The sequence below is a fragment of the Dermacentor albipictus genome, chromosome 5, assembly GCF_038994185.2.
Source record: "Dermacentor albipictus isolate Rhodes 1998 colony chromosome 5, USDA_Dalb.pri_finalv2, whole genome shotgun sequence".
In the NCBI taxonomy this organism is placed as follows: domain Eukaryota; kingdom Metazoa; phylum Arthropoda; class Arachnida; order Ixodida; family Ixodidae; genus Dermacentor; species Dermacentor albipictus.
In genome coordinates, this window is record NC_091825.1 from 37422198 (window position 1) to 37445077 (window position 22880).

Below are 22880 nucleotides of genomic sequence, written 5' to 3' on the forward strand. Positions count from 1 at the left end.
CTCGCGCGTCGTCGGTGAGGCACAGGGCGCAACGGCCGCGTTGTCGTTGTTTGCGTAGATCGCAACGCATCAAACCATCATCCATCATCAATCACCTGCTTTAACACATCTGGTCTCAAACGCAGCTGATACGATTTTGCCTTATGCTTAAGCTACTTTAGCTCTATGGACGTTGCCATCACTTTTGCCTACGCACTTCACGAAAAGCTGGAAACTAGCCTAAGGCAGCACCACTGTAAAAAGCTGTCAAGGTAGGTAATACTCTTCGCTTTGAAAGTAAACCGACCTGACCTCGTAGACTAGAGAATAACGCCTGATTGGGCTGTTCAAACAGCGCTGCGTGACAACGCCCGACGCTCACGTTGACGGTTACGTAAATATCGCCTCACGAGATTGGAAGAAAGTCAGAATGTAATAGGTTTCATGTTATGTGGCCCTTTATTAGCACTGAACCAAAGGAACAAAACGTATGGTACAAAACGAGGTGTTTCCCTTCATAAATCGACAGCGGAAAACACTGAAAGATCCACTGCACAACGACTATGCCTTTATTTGCAGTACGACAGCGGGAATTAAGTTATGTCCTATAAGATTTAGCTGTTCCTCCCATATTTGTTTTTTTTTTCTCAAGCCCAGCGGTTTATGCCATAGAATGGCTGTCAGTGTTGGCAGCAATATCTCAATAAGAGTACGGGTTTCTCACACTGGTATTTAGATGAGTACTCCTCCCGGAGGCGAGCAAATATATTTGGCAATTTCGTCCTTTGATTCGTTTGGGAAAGTAAAGCGCTGCAATGATGTAAACAATATTTTGTCTGTGCAATGTGTTGTATTTCGAATTGATCTTCAATGAAAATAAATTATTTTCTTAGTACGTTTAATTCTAGGAAGATAGTTATCGCTTTTGGGTATTTATTACTTTGACAAATGTTTCTTTTCTTAGTTTATTTAAGATGTTTTCTTTTAGTATTTTGAAAATGTCGGCCTCTAGCCAATGCAATGACAAGCTCGCGATTAAGTTCATAAGTGTGTCTGTAGTACGGTTTCCTGGGAAACTGCTGCTTTTCTCCATAATCTCTACTGCACGGCCACAAGCCTTCGACAACATTGGATATTACAAGAACACACTATGTATGCTAGTGTGGGCACAAACGAAAAGAAATAAAAATAATGCTGCCCAGCCTGGCCCGAACTGACGAGCATGAAATAACAAGGTGACACACACACAATGAATACTGCTATTTACTATCGACACGGTAGCTTAGGTATACGCCGAGTTTCGACACACCGATGAACATCGCGTACTTTCCCGCCCCCTTTTCTACGGACGACCAATGTTGCCATCTTTTTCTTTTGGGAAAGTCGGTAAACCGAGACGAAGTATCGCTACACTTTCGCTAAATTTTGCTTCAATGGCGTGCAACTGTCGCTAAAACGTCCATTCAATGAAGGCGTTCTTGTAACATAATAATATAGGTTAACATGACGAAGCCTATCTGCAGAACCTCTGACGTCCGTCTAGCGTGAGTGCAAGTGAGAGATAAACAATGAATTTATAGCGACCATCCGTCACTATATATTGTTCCCCTTTCTCGGAAATACAGTTACCTCTGCCGGCCTCCGAGTGGGGCACATTTCCCCCAGCTCTTTCGTGGAAGTGAGGTGGCTGCCCGACAGGGGCAACACCACAGCCACTCGGCAAAGCTGCTTTGACTGTAGAATAAAACCAGTCGACTATCCGTTCGCAGCATGTCAAAACGTGTATTACATGTTTGTTTATTTTTTGATTATTTATTATACCTCAAAGGTCCCTACACGGGACATTACATGAGGGGCGGGCATATATATATATATATATATATATAGAAAAGGCGTGTCAGGTTAGGTAGTGTGACTTCAAAGATGGTCTTCGGTGGCAGCTTTGAAACTGGAAATGTTACTGATGAGCGCGATGTCAGAAGGAAGTGTATTCCATTCACGGACTGTGTGTAGAAAAAAAGAATGTTGATATGCAGTGGAATACACAGCATTAGGATGCGAGTGGCGGGAGAAGCGATGGGCTGGCAATGATCATTTGTTTCCCTGTGGGCTGTGAATGAAGGAGCCTAAAAATTAAAAAGAGACGGGCACTTTTACGGCGGGAGGTGAGTGAGGGAGTGCACAAACTATATTTCAAGGCTGAAAAACATGTAATATAGGAGTAGTCGGAAAGAAAGATTCTGGCAGCTTGGTTCTGAACTGATTTAATGGTGTTAATCATATTAACCTGATGGTTGTCATAAATAGCTCAGGCATATTCTAGGTTAGTTGGGATTAAGATTTTATATGCAGTTAGTTTGACTGAGGGAGATACTGAAGAGAAGTTACCGCGTAGATAACCTAGTGATTGGTTGCAGGATTCTGTTAACTGATTGATATGATGGGTCCAAGATACGTGACTAGATTTATGCACTCAAATGTTTCACACTGTGTTAAAGTTCAGTTGTTAAAGGAGTAAGATATTACTACATAATTACGACGTTGATGAAAGCACACGTGAGAGCACTTACTGACATTGAGGGACATGCACCATTTGCTGCACCATGCCTGAATTGGGGAAGGTCTTCCCGAAGAGCGGAGCAGTCTAAAGGATTTATTATTTGTCGGTATACAATGCAATCATCAGCGAAAAGGCGTATGTAGGATGATAAGTTAAGTAGAAGGTCATTAATATGTATGAGAAAAAGGAGAGGCCCAACCACAGAGCCTTGGGGCACACCAGATGGCACAAAAGATAGGATTGAGGAGATTGAGTTAGCGGAAACAAAGTGAAGGCGATCGGTTAGAAATTCAGGGATCCAATTAAAGGTGTCTGGTTGAAGATTAAAGTGCCAGAGTTTATGCAGGAGAAGAATATATGGCACTTTATCAAATGCTTTTTCGAAATCTAGAAAGAGAGCGTCTGTGGGAATGTTGCGATCGAGATGAGAATGCAAATCGTGTGGGAATAGAACAAGTTGAGTATTGCAAGAATGAGCTTTGCGAAATCGGCGCTGGTTAGGATGAAAGAAATTCACAGATTACCGGAAAGTGGTTGTGTAGGAATGTATAATGTGCTCCATCGGTTTCGAGCAAACACTGCTAATGGAAATGGGACGGTAGTTGCCAGTATTTGAACGTTCGCCTTCTTTAAAGATGGGAGTTACATTACCAATTTTCCAGACAGTGGAGACTCATCCCGTTGGGAGAGACTGTTGAAATATTAGCGCTAGAAAAAGACTGCGGATGTGCTTAGTGCTTTTTTAATACCTTGGAGTGAATGCCGTCAGTTCCATACGAGGACGAATTTTTTAAGTAATGGATGATTTTAATAATCCCATTCACATTAAAAGTACTGTTTGCCATAGAGCGATAAGTAGAAGACAGTAATACGGGAAGAATTTCACCATAGACTTAAGTAAAAACAGAACAGAATGCAGTGTTTCAAGCGTCAGCAGCCACGATTTCGGGGAATGGGAGTCAGAAATTTCACGTAGAAAAATAGTGTTGGACCATTGGAGATTAACACATTCCGAGGAACGCTTTCGGTTATTGTGCAACATAGAAGGCAACGCGGTTGAAAAACGTGGTAGAAAACGTGAACAACAACGTGGTTGAAAAACGCAAAAAATAACGTGGTTGCCTCGGTTAAACCGAGCTCCCAACACATTTAATAGCAGGGTCTAGAGCACACCACTTCATTTATAACTACACTACACTTAGAAGACAATGCATAGCATCAACTCAAATCCTGCGTTTGCCTCCAATTTCAAATAGCAACTTTAGCATGCTTCCAGTGACCACGAGAAACCTGATTTTCTCATAAGAAAGACGCAGTTGTTTCGCCATCTGCTCGCAAGCTTTCCAGTTTTAGGTCCTCGCTAGCGAAGAAATAAATTATGCGTTAAAATGTTCCTCGTGGTAACAGGTCTATAAACATTACGTAACTTTTATGCAGGTGAAATGCTACATTTCCGCCCTTTATCTACCCGAACGGCACATTATGCTGATTTGTCTGAAAGCCGTTAGCAATGTAAGTGGTGCATTTATACCCGTGAACGAGTCCGGAGACTTTACGTGCCTCTTTATGGAGCTTACGCATCCCAATAACTTTCTGCTCTCTTTAGAACTCAACACCAAATTTAAATTTATTGCAATAACTCTTATTATTAAATTTCATGCTACACTTGCGCGGTTGCAGCCGTGTGACTCATTAGGTTTGATTGGTGGACGTTCGTCCACCAATCAAACTTACTCAGTCAAACGGCAGCAACATCAACGTTAAGACAATTTCTAATGGTATTCATAAACAGTGAGGAAACGAGCAGTTTGCGAGTAAAATTTCCAGCCTTTCTTCATCTGCATAAAACCCGCTGCATACTGCCACCTTGACTGCAAGCCACCATTGTTTCATCGGGGTCAAACAGTCAACGTTCTGCACAGCCAACTTGCGCTGCCTTTTCCCACCTTGCGAATAACAAAGCAAGTTCTAGAAAAGCATATAAGAAGTATCTCTCTTGTCCAAGTCGTTCACCCGACGAGTTGTTGTGTCAAGCCATCATAAAAGTTGCGGGTAACTTAAGCGAGAACTTATCACTAAACTGACCATAAGGTTGCTCAACCTAGCCACAATATCGCTGAGGTGACAACACTGCCGACGTGTAATGCCAGCATAAACAATGTCGCGATGGCGACGAAACTGCGTCTAGTTATTCCGGTGATTGTTGCTCTGGGACCCTGCCCCCACAACAGCAGCCGCAGCTAAGCTTGCCGTTAAACCTCGTGCAACCAGCCGTTATCTGCGATGAACTTCCATGAAAGACAAACGTGAGCCAGTCACGCCTTCTACAGGCCTTCATCGCCATGGACGGGAAACTGTGTACATAAAACTTTTGCAAGCCTGGACCGTATAACGTAAAACTATTCCAATATGTTTTTATTCCAATCTCATGAAGTGAAATTTGCGTAACCGCCGACGCAAGCATCGGGTGGTCAATCGCAGGGTAGCCTGAACAAACCAGTGAAATGCTCCCCTCGTTCATAGGAGGTCACTTTTGTTTTGCTTGAAAAACGAATAACATTGTCTGCACTGGGCGGCTTGTCTTATTTAATTGGCTCACAAAAGGCGAGGAACACGCTCAACTGGAGAGAGATTTGATGGGGCCGAGCCACTGCAGTGAATATCGATAACTGGATGAAGAGGGTGGTGCCAGCGTCTACGATTGGTGCGCTTTCTCTTACTTAGCTTGCGGCGTCTCCTCGACAATCGCGGCGGTATGCCACGGAAGCTTAAGAATGACGCTAACAAAGATCCTCAGCAAAGAAGGATTGGTAGAATGAGGTCGTAAACCTGCCGAATGTCCTCGAAAACATTACACGGGCGCGCAAAAAGGTTTATTACACGCACCTAAAGCCAACTTCTCCGGCAGGGGCGAGTAGCCAGTGCCGTTGGGATCGGCGGCAGCCATCCTTTATTCCTTTCGAAACGGGGCAGCCTGCGGCTATTCAGCAGAAAATTCAATTTTGATCGGCATAATAATGCATCTTTAACGCGTACACGTCACTTTGACGCGGTAAGTATTTGTGGTTTTGTGACGTCGCGTGACAGGCAGGTGAAGTGGGTGCAGCGAGAAAACTTTTGTCCAATAGCCGCGGGCTAATGCCGAAAAGGCGTCGAATGAGAAATAACTATTTCTGTTTTGTTCGGTCAAATTATGCGTAATCAGCGTGTACACGTGATATCAAATGGGGAGCTATCGCGGTTTTCGTGACGCCGCGGGACAGACAGGTGAAGTGGGGGTGGTCCAAAAAGGTCTTTGACCAATCGCAGTGAGCTGATTGCAGAATTGGAATAGAAAAGTTTGGAATAGTTTTACGTTATAGCGCCCCCTATTACGGCTAACAAGTAGCGCGCGGCCTTCGAGTGACCTGGGTGGCTCATTTTTCATCTGGGACAAACTGCAAAGTCGAAAAAAGCCACTCGCTTCAGCTGCATCGCCGAAGGCTTGCGACGGCTAGTCGCAATCCCACGAGACATCTTAAAAAATTAAATTATTGGGTTTTACATGCCAAAACCACTTTCTGATTATGAGGCACGCCGTAGTGGAGGACTCCGGAAATTTCGACCACCTGGGGTCCTTTTACGTGCACCTAAACCTAAGTACACGGGTGTTTTCGCATTTCGCCCCATCGAAATGCGGCCGCCGTGGCCAGGGATTCGATCCCGCGACATTGTGCTCAGCAGGCTAACACCATAGCCACTGAGCAACCACGGCGGGTCCCGCGAGACATCTTCATGCAGCAAGAAGCCCCATATATATATATATGGGTGTGTGTGTGTGTGTGTGTGTGTGTGTGCGTGCGTGTGTGTGCGTGTGTGTGCGTGCGTGCGTGTGTGCGTGTGTGTGCGTGCGTGCGTGAGCGTGTGCGTGCGTGCGTGTGTGTGTGCGCGTGCGTGTGTGTGTGCGTGCGTGTGTGTGTGTGTGCGTGTGTGTGCGTGTGTACGTGTGCGTGTGTGTGTGTGTGTGTGCGTGCGTGCGTGTACGTGTGTGTGCATGTGTGTGCGTGCGCGTGTGTGTGCGTGTGTGTGCGTGTGTGTGCGTGCGTGCGTGTGTGTGCGTGGGTGTGTGTGTGTGTGTGTGTGCGTGCGTGTGTGTGTGTGCGTGCGTGCGCGTGCGTGCGTGCGTGCGCGTGTGTGTGTGGGGGGACATGCGTGCGGGCGCGCGCGTGCGCGCGCGTGTGTGTGTGTGTGTGTGTGTGTGTGTATGTGGCGTCCTTGAGATTAAGGTAAGCATGGGCTATGGTGCATTTCTGAAGTCGGATAGAGTTCTGTTATCTCGACGTCTCCCATTCACTGTCCCTTGATCCGTTAGCGCGTTTCTTCTTTCTACTCGCCGACACTACGATGACACCGGAGAAAACGCAGCTTGGTCATTGCGGGAGAGGCACATTGTTTGAGGAGCGCCACGTGCACGACGAAACTGGTAGTTCTCGTCTTGTATAGACGTAACGTGTGGGGCTGGCCGACTTGCCACATGTTCTTCTCGAGGCGATCTGGTTACGACGAAAGCCCTCTTGAACTTATCACGAAGCTTTCGGTAAGGACATTCTGCGCGTTGCGCGACTTCTGCTCCTAAGCTGCACGCCCAGGGCGGTCGAAAAGGGCGGTGATATCCTTCCTGTGTACGGCCTCACTGTTTCGTCCAAGTTCCAGCGTTCCGGAAGCGACAGTACCGTACCTTGAAAACGAGAACATAGGTCAGGATTAGTTCAGAACGTAGGTCAAGTTGTTATGAACAGGATGCCGTACACCGTCTTGGTTCTGTCTCGGCCTTTCCCCGTGTAGTTGTTCGCACGGCCGACAGATGTCGCAATACGCAACGTAGTAACGGATGTCATTTCTGGCCACAATAATCACTGCTATATCTCTGTGAGCGTGGCTCACGCATGGATTTGTTCCCCATTTCGAGTCGCATATATGTTGTTCTAAACGGGAGAGCCACAAGAACGGGGGATGATGATAGGATGAAGGCACTATTATTATTTTTTCTTGCTCCAGTGGCATTGGAACAAAATCTCACCTTCTTGGGCATATTTGGACGGCCTGCCTGCTTGGTCCAGGTGTGGTGAAAATAAAAGCAAGTCCTTGTCTTCTCGTTGGACCTTAGACACGCTCTTTTTAGGGAATACATTTCAGAAGCTGCTGTTTCTCAACATGTCAACATCAATGGAGTCTTGAGGCCTAGCATCGTCTGTATGGTTAACACCTGCAGGCTGGTGGCAGTTAGAATGTTCACCCTCCGGGCTCTTAGTTGAGGCAGCGCTGAAGTCGTTATGGCTTACTTGGATAGGCTTCTGTGAAAGGGGGATCGCGACATCATCGTGACCAAGATGACGTCCGCAGGAATATTCTCGAAGACTGACATGAAAGGGATCTACCGGCTGCCAGCAGCAGTACGTATCGTTAAGTATACCATGTAGACTAGTATAATCATGTCTCGGATAGATTGCGATGCGGGCTCTGTCCAAGAATGAAGTGTGGATGGAGCGAGACATCTAAGTATCAGAGACCGTTCAACACCTGTGGCCAGCAGAGCAGCAATGTCGCTAATTCAGGGTCCAAGAACTTCTACCAAGGAAAGCGAATCTGTTTTGTGTTGTTGCGAACGCATGCAGTCGATGTAGCTGCGACGGTAAATGTCACAAGTAGGAGGTGGCGAGTACCCGCTGGTGCCCTTGTGAGGAACCAGCTGCCGGAACAGCGGCAGTCAAACGGCAGCTTACGTTGTGCTCTAGCTCTGTTGATTTACGGCCAAAGGCGTCTCATATTGCTTCTACAGGATGACATGACAAGATGGCAGCGTGATCAGAATCCAGCAGTCCATGCGCGACGTATTGCCTAGCCAATAAACATGTCTTTAGCAAGTACCAATTGGCTCTTGGCTCTTGGCTTGAGAGGGTCATGCCAGGTTGCGTTCATCTAGAATTCTCAGTTTGTCATAAACGTGTGTAGTTTCGCCTTCCTGTGTGACTTGATGTCGAGATGGCATGCGTCTGGAATGATCCTCATATTTTGAAGAAAAGTCGGCGAACGCACTTACGAGAGTTTTACCCCATTCTGCCTGCGAACAGTAGATGTTACCTTGGTACAGCTGCCAGGCTTTGTTGGTATCCCGAAGTTTCCGTTCAGAAACCAATCTTTTGACGGCCTCAAACAAAGCATAACTCTCGTATAAGGAATCAACGGTCCGTATTGAGAACGTAGGGCTGTCCTGGACTCCATGGAATTCGGGAACTCTCGCCTTCGCAGGGGTTGTGATAGTTAGGTGATCGACGGCTGAAGTCAGACCGTAGCTGGCCATGTCTTGCATCTGTCGTGACAACTCGGATATTGCTTGGGCGATGTCCCCAGTGTTGGACAAACCAAAAGCAACCCAGGCGAACTTGATGCCATCCTCGGGCCCTGTGGTGGTTTCTTGCGTCGGTAGATGCGAGCAGGGCCGCACCCGAGAACTTCCGAATCCGGCCAACGTGCCATGGATCAAGTACGTGAGCCAAGCAGTAGCGTCCGTCTGTGAATCCATGGCCAGGGCTATTGGCACTACTTATTTTTCGCTTGGGTTGCCACGTGTCATAACGTTAGTATGAAGGTGAACATAAGCATGCGGGCCCATTTGATAACGATACTGCACTGATGACTTATAAAATTCATATATAATAATTTTCAGCTTGATCATTGTTCAGTTTCACGCCTTTCAGTACACTTTCACGAATTCCCTTTGTCGCTGAGCACGTCCAGAGTAGATGCCCCGCAATAATGCCTATTGGCGCGCCGGGGTTTTTCTCCATAACGAATCAAGAATTTAACTTGCATCTCGTTCCAAGTATTGAAGTGCATTAGCAAGCCCACCTCTCTCGTCCGCCTGAATTTTCACTTGAGGGTGAAGGAGATTAACGCAAGTTTCCGTAAAAAGATTTCTACAATATTGTCTGGTTAGCCTAGGACTGCGACAATTTTTTTTTCTGTACAAGGACGCTGTTCTTTTATACCGACGCACATCGAAACATGTAAACGTTCTGGGTATTTTATTGGAGCTAAAACGTATATGTTTTGCAAATGGAATAAAACCACGTCGAGTTTTGCTGTGGCATACATTTGGATAAATCCTTTTTCCAGATATACTGGAAATTAAGAAAACAACTTTTAAGAAATCACCGCGATTGAAAGTTGTATTTTTACTCCTACGAAAAAGGCCGCCTATCTAAGGATGGAGGATTTATTATTGCCATCTTAAATAAAATTTAAGACGGATCCTCAGATACAATCGAAGCAGGACTTCATAGTGCGGAAAAATATAGAAGAGTGGTTATGGTGTCAATGCACACCGTCAATGCACGCTTTCATAGCAGCCCACCGTAGTAGACGAGACCTGCGTGACCTACCAACAGGCTGTCGTTTCTTCACGGCGCAGCAAGTTCTCAACTGGCTAGTGTGCTCCTTTTTCATGGTTGGCATTTATTCACGTTTGGCACAATCACGAAAAACTATTCCAATAGGTTTTTACTCCAATCTCATGACGTCAAATTTACGTAACCGCCGACGCAAGCATCCGGCGAGGAGGTGCAGCGTTGCCTGAACAGCCCTACCAAAGGCTCTCATCGTTTATAAGAGGTCACTTTCCTTTGGCGTCATAGCAAATAACAATGCCCACATTGTGCGGTTTTCCTTATGTAAGTGTCTAGAAGAGGCGAGGAGCACGCTCAAGTGGAGAGGGTTTGAGGGGGCCGAGCGAGCACACTGAAAATAGATAACCAGATGAAGAGGGGGGTTCCGGAGTCTGCGATTGGTCCGGTTTCCCTTACATAGCTTGAGGTGGTTTGTCTAAAAGCGCGGCGACTTGCAACGGGCAGGTAAAAATGCCACTCAAACAGATCCTCAGTAGGGAAGATTTGGCAGAGCGATGCCGTATATGGGTAGAAAGGCCTTGACAACGTTATATGGCCACGCAAACATCTTTATTATACGCAAATAAAAAATTCCTCTTCGGCAGGTGCGAGTAGCCAGTGCCTGAACTAAAGTTGTCTTTAACAGTCTTGGAAGAGAACAGCAGTTTACGATAGGTAGTGAGGCACTGGAAGTGGTAAGGGAATATATCTACTTAGGACAGGTAGTGACCGCAGATCCGGATAATGAGATTGAAATAATCAGAAGAATAAGAATGGGTTGGGGCGCGTTTGGCAGGCATTGTCAGATCATGAACAGCAGGCTGCCGTTATTCCTCAAGAGAACAGTGTGTAACAGGAGTGTCTTACCAGCACTCACGTAAGGGGCAGTAACCTGGAGTCCTACGAAAATGTTTCTACTTAAATTGAGGACGACGCAAGGAGCTATGGAAAGAAGAATGATACTTGTAACGTTAAAGGATAAGAAAAGAGCAGATTGGGTGAGGGAACAAACGCGCGTTATTGACATCTTAGTTGAAACCAAGAAAAAGAAATGGGTATGGGCAGGACATTTAATGAGGAGGGAAGATAACTCGATGGTCATTAAGGGTTACGGACTGGATTCCAAGGGAAGGGAAGCGTAGCAGGGGGCTGCATATAATTAGGTGGACGGATGAAATTACGAAGTTTTCAGGGCCGACATGGCCACAATTAGTACATGACTAGGGTAGTTGGAGAAGTATGGGAGAGGCGTTTGCCCTGCAGTGGGCGTAACCAGGCAGATGATGATGATGAATGATCGGCGGCAGCTATCTTCTGTTCCTTTCGGAACTGGGCAGTCTCAGTCTATTAAAAAAAATACAGTTTTGTTCGGTATATTAATGTATCTTTAACGCGTACACGTCACATTGACGGAATGAATTTTTGCGGTCTTGTGACGTTCTGTTTCAGACAGGTGAAGTAGGTGCAGCCTCAAACGTTTTTACCTATAGGTTAATGGCCAAAAGGTGTTGAATCAGAAGTAATCATTTTTCATTTGTTTGGTCGAATCATGCATAATCAATGTGTACACGTCATATCAGGTTGGGAGCTATCGCGGTATTCGTGACGTCGCGTGGCAGAAGGGGAAGTGGGGGTGGTCCGAAAAAATTTTCGACCAATCGCGGAGGGCTGATTGCAGAATGGGAATAGGAAAGTTTGGAGTAGCTTTAGGTTATAGCAAGCCTTGTGTTTCTTCGTGTTACTATCAAGTTTGCGCACGATAGTGCTTTGTCTATGCTTTCTCTCACTCGAGTTTCGTGGACTGCCTAATAAACGCACTACTCTTGTGGTTCGGGCTGCTACGATTTCAGAAATTCACTGTTCTGATACGCTCAGGCTGCAAGCACAGCGCAACAACATGACAGTTCCATACCAGAGCAAAAAACGAAGGGCAAATTGAAATTTTGGGTTTACTTGCAAAAGCCACGCCATGATTATGAGGCACGACATCATGCGGAAGGGTGACAAGATTTTTACGGCCCAGGGTTCTATTGTGCACCTAGTCCACGGTACACGAGCGTTTTTGCATTTGGCTCCCAACGGATTGTGGTCAGCGAGGTCAGGATTGCACCCATGACCTAATGCTTAGCACAGCAACTCCATAGCCAATAAGCGACCGCGGCGGGTTTCTTCGTGTTTTTGTAGTGTGCACACTACAGAAAATCTTAAAGAAACCCTCTTTGCGAATACGTGAGGCTGCTTTGCAAAAATCATTCCGTCTGCATAGAACTCATCCTTGACGACGTTAGATTACGTCCCTCACAGCACTAATCTGCAATGCCCTTAACATAAAGAGATATCGAAATGAGCTTCCTATATGTGGAATTTGCTCTCGCCATCCAGGAATAACATAATAATCCGTTATAGGAAAGCTGACATTATCCAGAAAAACGCTTTCACGGGCATATTGCTATGTAAGACGTAATTGTAGCTGGCAAGCTTGTAGCCGATAACGCTGATAACAGCGCATGTACAATGGGCACCCGTATCACACCACGTGTTTCAGAACAATAGGCGACAACGGAGGCGCCCTCGTCCTACCCACTTTTTACACGCGATTTGGAGGCGTGGTAGGTAGCCTGAGTCAAACGATCACGCCCCACAGAGTTACACTTCACAGTCTGCTGAGCGCTGCAGCTAATCATCCTCGCGCCAAAAGCTGCGCGCCCGCACGCGCAGTGGACACACAGCGCTCTGCTCACGAATTGCAGAAAACGTATCAGCTGATTACTGGGTTAAGTACCGCTTACGCAATGTGTCAAGCCTCGCGTTTAAAGTGACGCCGCTATCTGGATTGTCCAGCTTGTTATGCGCGTTATCGTTTGCTATACGCTTACCGTGTGCAACTCCTTGAAGTTCCCAAACTTGAAGAGAAGGTCAATGATGTTCACTTCTTTCTTTGCGCGCGCTGCCTCTGCGACGGGATTGACGGCCACCGAGACGCACAATAGCATTATAGCTGCAAGCGTCACTGTCCTTGGTGCGGCATGCATGGCGGTGCCCTGCATAAAAAAAAATAGTAGCAATTTTACTGCGGTGGGCAGTAAAAAGTTGAAGACATACTTCGTTCAACTTAGCACGTGTTATTTTTGAAGCGCTCAATATGGCAGCTCTAAACTCCGATTATTGCACGGGAAAGTAGCGTTGCTCTTGTGTGATGTTTTTCTTTTCTTTTTGTTGTTTAATTGCTGGACAACTTGTCACTTCGTGGTAATTCAGAAAATCAACTGACAATTATTTATTTTCAATGCTTAAAATTATTTCACCAGGAAAATATTTTGTAAAGGTGGGCATTTTCTTTTAATTTTCCTTCAGGACAATGCTGTCGTGCTATGTTGGGTTAAGCAGCAATTACTACTCATGAAAATACGCCAAACCTTTCTGAAAATAATTTTTTTAATTATAGAAGTGCACTGATAGCTTCTGCCGACAATATTTTATTGCCAAATAAATTAACGGAAGATTTTGTCGCATTATGATTATCACCGCTTCTAAATATCATTAAGAGTAATGCGAAAGAAATAGCTTTTGAGAAAACTAAAACGTGTCATCTTTCAAAATTATACATCGGACCTAGTTAAAAGAGTAAACTAGGTAAACATGTAGTCCTGACCACACTAGATTATAAGCAAGAGGTGAGGACAAACCCTACCCCACTGTACACTAAACACAAATGCGTATGTCTGCACGGCGTTGCAAAGAGGTGCACAGTCATTGTGGGGCTTTGAACCACACCATTGGGCTAAGGGAAAAGACGGGAGAGGCGGGAGATAGAACTTCGAGATGATGAGCTACACGAAAACATGGTAAAAGCGGCAGCCAACATTTCGACAAGTGGACTTCCCTTGAAAGAAAATCAAACCCAAAACAAGGTACAAGCAGGAGCCACCGTTTCGACAAGTGGGCTTGCCTTTTTCAAGCCCTTGAAAAAGACAAGTCCGCTTGTCGAAACGTTTGCTCCTGCGTTTAGCTTCTTCTGGTTTTGCTCATCAACATTGTGCTAACTGAAACGCGCCCGAGTCACCTGTGGTACGGCACGACAATATTAACTCATTACCGGCATTGAACTGGTTATATAGTCTAATATCATAACTCCGTTCCGTCCTACGGCAGTTCAGAGGTTACACTGAATCAAGGAGCACTGGGAATATTTATTCGCAGAAAATATGAGGTGCGTTGAAACCGGAATATCTCTTTGCCATATCTATGTTTCCATAAGAACAATGATCATATAGGCATGTTTATCCCCACTGCATAATAAGGAATCCGGACAGGCCGCCATTGGAATATGAACCTGGCAACGTTTAACGCTAGAACGTTATCTAGTGAGGCAAGTCTAGCAGTGCTATTCGAGGAATTAGAGGGCTGTAAATGGGACATAATAGGGCTCAGTGAAGTTAGGAGGCCAAAATAAGCATATACAGTGCTTAAAAGCGGGCACGTCCTGTGCTACCGGGGCTTAGCGGAGAGACGAGAACTAGGAGTCGGATTCCTGATTAATGAACACATAGCTGGTAACATTCAAGAATTCTATAGCATTAAGGAGAGGGTGGCAGGTCATGTTGTGAAACTTAATAAGAGGTACAAAATGAAGGTTGCACAGGTCTACGCCCCTACATCCAGTCATGATGACCAGGAAGCCGAAAGCTTCTATGAAGATGTGGAATCGGCGATGGGTAAAGTCAAAACAAAATACAGTACACTGATGGGCGACTTCAATGCCAAAGTAGGCAAGAAGCCGGCAGGAGACAAGGCAGTGGGGGAATATGGCATAGGCACTAGGAATAGCAGGGGAGAGTTATTAGTAGAGTTTGATGAACAGAATAAGATGCGGATAATGAATACCTTCTTCCGCAAGCAAGATAGCCGAAAGTGGACGTGGAGGAGCCCGAACAGCGAAACTAGAAATGAAATAGACTTCATACTCTGCGCTAACCCTGGCATCAAACAAGATGTGTACGTGCTCAGCAAGGTGCGCTGCAGTGACCATAGGATGGTAAGAACTCGAATTAGCCTAGACCTGAGGAGGGAACGGAAAAAACTGGTACATAAGAAGCCGGTCAATGAGTTAGCGGTAAGAGGGAAAATAGAGGAATTCCAGATCAAGCTACAGAACAGGTATTCGGCTTTGACTCAGGAAGAGGACATTAGTGTTGAAGCAATGAACGACAATCTTGTGGGCATCATTAAGGAGTGTGCAATAGAAGTCGGTGGTAACCCCGTTAGACAGGATACCAGTAAGCTATCGCAGGAGACGAAAGATCTGATCAAGAAACGCCAATGTATGAAAGCCTGTAACCCTACAGCTAGAATAGAACTGGCAGAACTTTCGAAGTTGATCAGCAAGCGTAAGACAGCTGACATAAGGAAGTATAATATGGATAGAATTGAACTTGCTCTCAAGAACGGAGGAAGCCTAAAAACAGTGAAGAAGAAATTAGGAATCGGCAAGAATCAGATGTATGCGTTAAGAGACAAAGCAGGCAATATCATTACTAATATGGATGAGATAGTTCAAGTGGCTGAGGAGTTCCATAAAGATTTATACAGCACCAGTGACACCCACGGTGATAATGGAAGAGAGAATAGTCTAGAGGAATTTGAAATCCCACAGGTAACACCGGAAGAAGTAAAGAAAGCCTTGGGAGCTATGCAAAGGGGGAAGGCAGCTGGGGCAGATCAGGTAACAGCAGATTTGTTGAAGGATGGTGGGCAGATTGTTCTACAGAAACTGGCCACCCTGTATACGCAATGCCTCATGACTTCGAGCGTACCGGAATCTTGGAAAAGCGCTAACGTAATCCTAATCCATAAGGGGACGCCAAAGACTTGAAAAATTATAGACCGATTAGTTTACTGTCCGTTGCCTACAAAGTATTTACTAAGGAAATTGCAAATAGAATCAGGAACACCTTAGACTTCCGTCAACCAAAGGACCAGGCAGGATTCCGTAAAGGTTACTCAACAATAGACCATATTCACACTATCAATCAGGTGATAGAAAAATGTGCGGAATATAACCGACCTTTATATATAGCTTTCATTGATTATGAGAAAGCATTTGATTCAGTGGAAACCTCAGCAGTCATGAAGGCACTGCGGAATCAGGGTGTAGACGAGCCGTATGTAAAAATACTGAAAGACATCTATAGCGGCTCCACAGCGACCCTAGTCCTCCACAAAGAAAGCAACAAAATCCCAATAAAGAAAGGCGTCAGGCTGGGAGATACGATCGCTCCGCAGCTATTCACAGCATGTTTACAGGAGGTATTCAGAGACTTGGATTGGGAAGAATTTGGGATAAGAGTTAATGGAGAGTACCTTAGTAACTTGCGATTCGCTGATGATATTGCCTTGCTTAGTAACTCAAGGGACCAACTGCAATGCATGCTCACTGACCTGGAGAGGCGAAGCCGAAGGGTAGGTCTAAAAATTAATCTGCAGAAAACTAAAGTAATGTTTAACAGTCTCGGAAGGGAACAGCAGTTTACAATAGGCAGTGAGGCCCTGGAAGTGGTAAGGGAATACATCTACCTAAGACAGGTAGTGACTGCGGATCCGGATCATGAGACTGAAATAATCAGAAGAATAAGAATGGGCTGGGGTGCGTTTGGCAGGCATTCTCAGATCATGAACAGCAGGTTGCCATTATCCCTCAAGAGAAAAGTTTATAACAGGTGTGTCTTACCAGTACTCATGTACGGGGCAGAAACCTGGAGGCTTATGTAGAGGGTTCTACTTAAATTGAGGACGACGCAACGAGCTATGGAAAGAAGAATGGTAGGTGTAACGTTAAGGGATAAGAAAAGAGCAGATTGGGTGAGGGAACAAACGCAAGTTAATGATATCTTAGTTGAAATCAAGAAAACGAATTGGACATGGGCAGGATACGTAATGAGGAGGGAAGATAACCGATGGTTATTAAGAGTTACGGAATGGATTCCAAGGGAAGGAAAGCGTAGCAGAGGGCGGCAGAAAGTTAGGTGGGCGGATGAGATCAAGAAGTTTGCAGGGACAACATGGCCACAATTAGCACATGACCGGGGTAGTTGGAGAAGTATGGGAGCGGCCTTTTCCCTGCAGTGGGCATAACTAGGATGATGATAATGATGATGATGATGATGATGATGATGATGATGATGATGATGATAAGAGACTAACAGTTAGGTCGTATTGCGCTTGTCTTGTGTCGACTGAGTCCATTCTATGTCAGTAAATGTTCCAAAATGATCACCCCAGCGCAGAAGCTCAGGCTCGCAGTGCTACCTAACACGCGTTTTCTGTCTGATCCATGCTGTCGCCTCCCTTATAGTGTTCCGCTTACAACGTGTTTCTTTTTCCGTCGTTTCTTGCACATTCTTTAGCTTCTTGTCAAGTTTATTTGTTAACCTACAAGTTCCGGCCCTGGTTGGTTAGTGCTGGTAGAATAAATCAACAGCACATTTTTCTCTGAAATAAATTTTTATTTTTCTCGTGACAGTAACATAAAGCTTCAAAGGTAGCAATAAGACTTTATCAAGGATATAAAGGTAAACGCTTGCTTAAAAATCAACGATAGCGTGGCGTAGCCCCTCAGTCCAGGAAAAATGCGTCACGGTCCGGGGATCGAACTCCCGACCAATGCATTTCGGGTGCTGCGGCGCTAGTGTACGTGCTAACCGTGATGAGAGCAGGTTGCATCGCCAGGCCGAATCGTTTTCGACAACTCGACGCACGCGGTCATACATTAGGCAAATCGAGGGCGAGCTATATCAATGGGAGATATCTATTATTTTTTAAATGCCGAATGCTTAAAGCTAACGACGTTTATGGTTTTAAACAACTACAGTATGTATATAAATATGCGCTATACATACATTAAAACATTAATGAAGTTCCTTACAATATGAGACTAAAAAGAAAAGAGACCCGGAACACAAAGACCAGTAATGGTAAACAAACAACCAGGTACAAAGTACAAGTACTAACAATCCTAAATAGGCTAGAAGATAATATTGATTTCAGTATGAGTAGAAACGCCTTCGAAAACCGTGTGAAGGAATTGTTACTAACACAGCGTTTGAGAGAGTGATTGTTGCAACATAAATATATTATAACCCGCTTTTCTTTTTTTTCTGTTTTACATGGATACATACATGTTCACGGTTATATGCTGCACTTTAGTGTACAATGGTAATTTACATGTATAACCTGTACTTTACTGCTTGTGGACCGGGAGAGGAAGGGGGAAGAGGGGGAAAGGGCAACATTTTATTATTTCACCGTCTATATTAGTAAATAAACTGTAACCCAATAATTTTGTCAATTCTGTTCTCAGTTTGTGTAAACTCTTGTACAATGTGTTAAAATATGTAACGTTATGTGTGTCCGCTCACTGCCAATGAACTACCGCTAAATAATGTATAATAAAAGCATATATTGCGGGTACACGGACCCCTGTCAGGCGCTGTGCGCCTTTTGCCCTTGCACCTTTCTTGATATTGTACTGAAAATAAAATAAACATTCAATCATTCATTCATTCATTCCTTCATTCATACCTCAAGGCGCATGTACGCATGCCCTCTCAACTATCGTAAACTTTCAAGCCGCACTAACCCTGGGTCTGAACGTTAATTGAACAATGTCGAAGTGCCGGGGTTATCCTTTAGATAACGGAAGTGTTCACCTTCTTTCTCTCGCAAACTTTCATAACACGCCGTTGAAGGTAGCCTTCAAAATGTTATTTAGGGCAGGTGCTGCGGGTATATATACGGGGCTAACGCGGTAGCACAAGTGTGTGATTAGCCACATGATGTACTAAGGGAAGTTTGAACAATCGAGCTAACCTCCCTGTCTTTCCTTCTTTCCTTCTCTCTCTTTCTCTCTTGAACAAATGAGCAGTTGAGTCTCAAGACGAGCAGCAGCCAAATTTAGAAAGGAAACTTCCCAATGATGCTCTACAGTATTATAGAGAGAACGTGGGAGAGCTTAGAAGATGAATGCTTCCGTGTTCAGGGCTAGGATCTGCAAAGAGACCTGCAGTATCTTCCCATCTGTGAAGAAGGTGCCTAATTCAGACTAGTTTTAGCTACTAATTGATGCTTCCCGTTGTCCGACCCCCTTGTATTTATGTGTCTGTCACCACGTTTGGATAGCACCAAATCTTACGAACAGTTCTAGCGTAACTGCTTTCTTGTGAATGCGGGCTTTCAGAAAAGATACCTGGCTTGCCTTGCGATGTATTTCAAACATGCCTGAAGGACCGCGCTCAATATGTAATCATAAATAAGAAGATATGTAGTAAAATGACAATGCAACGTGGTGTGCCTAAAGGATACATCTTAGAGCCAATATTGTTTCTTAACTATATCAACGTCATAGGCACTATACCAAGATCTAAAGAAAACAAGGGGAAGGCGGAAGATGGAAATTCAACACGATGAGCAAAACGGGAACAAGGTTAAAGCAGGAGCCAACGTTTCGACAAGTGGACTTGTCTTCAGGGCGACATATGCTTTCCCCGCCACATTATATATAGGGGGGGGGGGATTATACTAAAGCGGAAAGGTCGTAAGGCGGGTGGGTGCGGCAACGAGCGAAGGTGTGTTAGCATGTCAAATTTAGAATACCGAGAACAATGTGAAAGCAGGAGGCAACGTTTATATATACCAGAATCGAGTAATAGATGAAGACGAGACGACCACGTCTTTTGCAGGGCGAACAAATAAATGTTTAAAGAATGTAGTGAACGTTTATCGTGTGAACCCGTGTGCGTGGCTGTAAAATAATAACCGCTTAAGGCCAAGATATAGAAACAAGGTCTGGAATCAACCATGAAACAAGCATGGTCGTCGGAAGATCAGTAGAAAATATATACCTTCTCAGGCAAGGAAAGGTCTGTCCTTCACAGTTCATGTTGACAAAATCAGGAATGACATTTCCAAGGTTTTCAGCAGTTTACATACAATATAGCAAAATATATCCACCTCGATAAAAATAAATTTTTGGCATTATTCATTCTACTCCAAGTTAAGCTATGCCACGTTCGTGTAAAGGGCAACAATAAACATGAACTTCGACAAGAGGACAGACTTACACAAAAAATAGATTAAATATGTACGTGAAAACTATTGTGGTGACGCAGAAAGTTAAGCAGAAATCTCGTTTTTACTAAGTACAACGGGTTGGAAGCAAATCAAGTACTTTATTTCAAGCTCGCCCATGGCATACACAAGTGCAAGTTAAACGGTCAGAAGAGTCAAGTGCTGGGCTAGTTGGTGATCTTGCACACTGAAAAGATTTTGCGCCAAAAAACAACACCCACAAGAAAGAAGACGAGGTAGCGCCCGTGGTGTCGTCGTCTTTCTTGTGTGTGTTGTTTTTTGGCGCAAAATCTTTTCAGTATTAGACGGTCAGGTTCGTCACAGTACTAGCGGATGTGAAATTTGAAATCTGAAGGAAATACAGCCACTAATCTGAACCAAGTCAAAGCGGTACATTGCGTTTTTCATGGAGCTAAAAAGATAAAAAGACATCTTGTTAACTCATACTGTTACAAAGCACTAGATTGTATGAAAGAAGAGCTGAGTAAAGTTGCTAATGAGAAACAGTGTTCCTATTTCCTTTATCAAGAAAAGCTGGATGTGTGAAAAGGCGCACTTACTTTTATGTGAGGGAAAACAGGCCTATGAAAGAACCCTTTCTGTCTTGGCCCAACCTTACATGTTGCATGAGCAGCTTTTTTCTAATACACACTGCTCAGCATGTACTAGTCAGGCTGTCTTCGCCCTTTTGAGGGCTCGTGGCCTGTTGCTGATGTGCCCAGGTCTACCACTCGACTGACATGTGCAGCATGGGCTGATGGAGGTCTCTATGGGCCACGCTGCGCTGTGCGCTCTGGGCGTGTGCTTGAGAGTGCTTGAAGCTTCCGCGAAGTGTTTATGTAAGGCATATGCTCGTTCTTTGTGTTTTTATGATTAGATTTTATTATGAAACACTTTCACTCTCGATTTAATATTGATGTACTACGTTGATCGTAAAACAAAAGCTTCCGTGACTCATAATAACTTTGCTTTCCACCTGTTCTCCAGTTTTGTGCACAGTTTATGGCTTGTAATAAGTATATCGCATCAAAATAACATGGTACGCTTTCTTCTGGAGCGTTTAAATAGTTTACTCAAGTAAAATATTATGTATTTGTAAATTGAAAACACGGCAGGCTTAGAAGCTATTAGCCTGGGAAGGCTTAGGAGGGAGCATCAACGGCAAATCTCTCAGCAACCTCCGGTTTTCACATGACATTTTGCTTTTCAACACCAGTGTGACGCATTGTAACAAATGATTGAAGACCTTAACCGAGGTAGTGTACGAGGGGATTGGAAAATTAGTACGCAGACGACAAATATGCTTTTACCATTGCATGAAACAGGAGGCGGCTTCAGTATATTACTTTTAGCCCCGGCCTCCTTTTTTGTCTTCTAAGAAGGAGATGACAGAGATGGATATCTGCTAAGTCAACAAGGCTAGGAGCTTTTTGCCAATATAATTGTTTCATCGAAATCGATGCTCTAGGTGGGGAGGGATGCCAGCACCCCCATAGAATACAACCACTGCGATTACAACACCGAGACACGTTCGTCAAAACGTATGCGCATCTTTAATGTTGTGAGTCATTGCTCCATACAATGTACACTCACGTGTATTGGCGAAGAATAAGGCAGAATGAAGTAAAATAAGCAATGTAATAGAAGCAACGCCAAAGGTTCACAGGAAATAAATGGGTTAGAATGAAATTAATGAGATTAGAATAAATCGAAAGAATAAATCAAGAATATAAAAATAAAACAGATTAAAACATGAATACTGTGAATTGTGCATATACAAGCATTTGCCTCGAGCATGTCATTAAGTAAGTGAAAATAAATGATGGTGTTTGCCTTTCCAAAACGGCACAGAGGGTACCCACAAAGCAGAGCACATGTGCGTTCTTCCGTTCAAATCCGATCACGATTTTTGGCTGCCGGGACCGAGAAATGAACCAGCGACCAACAAATATAGTACGTGTATCGTACCCGGTTATCTTATATACTATAAGCGTAGAAAACATGCCTATTGTAACACAATTTTGGATTGCTTACCGTAAGTTGACTTGCAATTGGTAGAAAAAACATTTACGGTTGCTTCCACAAATGAGTTCTGTATTCAAGGAGGAGGCACTCACCAAAGCTCTCACGTTAGTAGCGCCTACGACAAGCGGCAGTGCTTCCCGAACTCCCTTCGCTTCTGCGCACGACTGACGCTCTTGGATCCCGCGATGCCGGCGCAGCCAACAATTCCGACTCGCCTCTAATAACAAAAGCTACAGTGACACCTTGAATAAGAATGAGACGCCGGTGGAAACGCGATACGCCGGCACCGAGAGAGCAGGTCTAGGTGACCTGAAATGCTTTCGCCGCCTTGAATGCTCCTGATTAGGGCTCGTGGAGAATAATCGCGGGGGCGTGAAAGGAAACGAAATGTCAATATTACACTAAAACGAACGCCGTCACTTGCATTTCTTTAAAGGATGTAGATATGCCTAATTGCCTAATTATGGAAGGCATTCTCACATTATGGGGCGTTTAGGAATAGAGCCTTCAAATGCTTTTGGGTGAACGAAACTTCATCTACAATGTGTGCATTCTGCGTTATGCTGATGTTTGCATTATTTTATACGCTTCGCCCCTAGTAGCCTTAACTCTGGGCGCAGTATTTCTCCAAATGCCCACTATCTGGATGATTTGATTGACGTTAGCTTCGCAATCGCTCACAATTTACAGCTATAATTTGTCAGCGTCCCAACGAACTGAAATTTCTCGTTACAGTCAAATATGGCATTCAATATAGCTATCACAAAGGG

General features: G+C 44.6%; 1 protein-coding gene across 7 annotated transcripts in view; it reads right to left on the reverse strand.

Moving 5' to 3' along the window:
• Window positions 1-22880, reverse strand: part of LOC135909515 (sphingomyelin phosphodiesterase-like) — a 243096-nt gene that overhangs the window by 78677 nt on the left and 141539 nt on the right. For 6 of the 7 annotated variants that reach the window (XM_070538348.1, XM_065441491.1, XM_065441489.2 and 3 more), the window contains one exon: window positions 12840-13004. In XM_070538348.1, coding sequence (XP_070394449.1) covers window positions 12840-13004 — 165 coding nt within the window. Of the gene's footprint in view, window positions 1-12839; window positions 13005-22119; window positions 22235-22880 lie in introns of those variants that run through there. The other variant, XM_065441492.1, reaches the window with a different exon arrangement.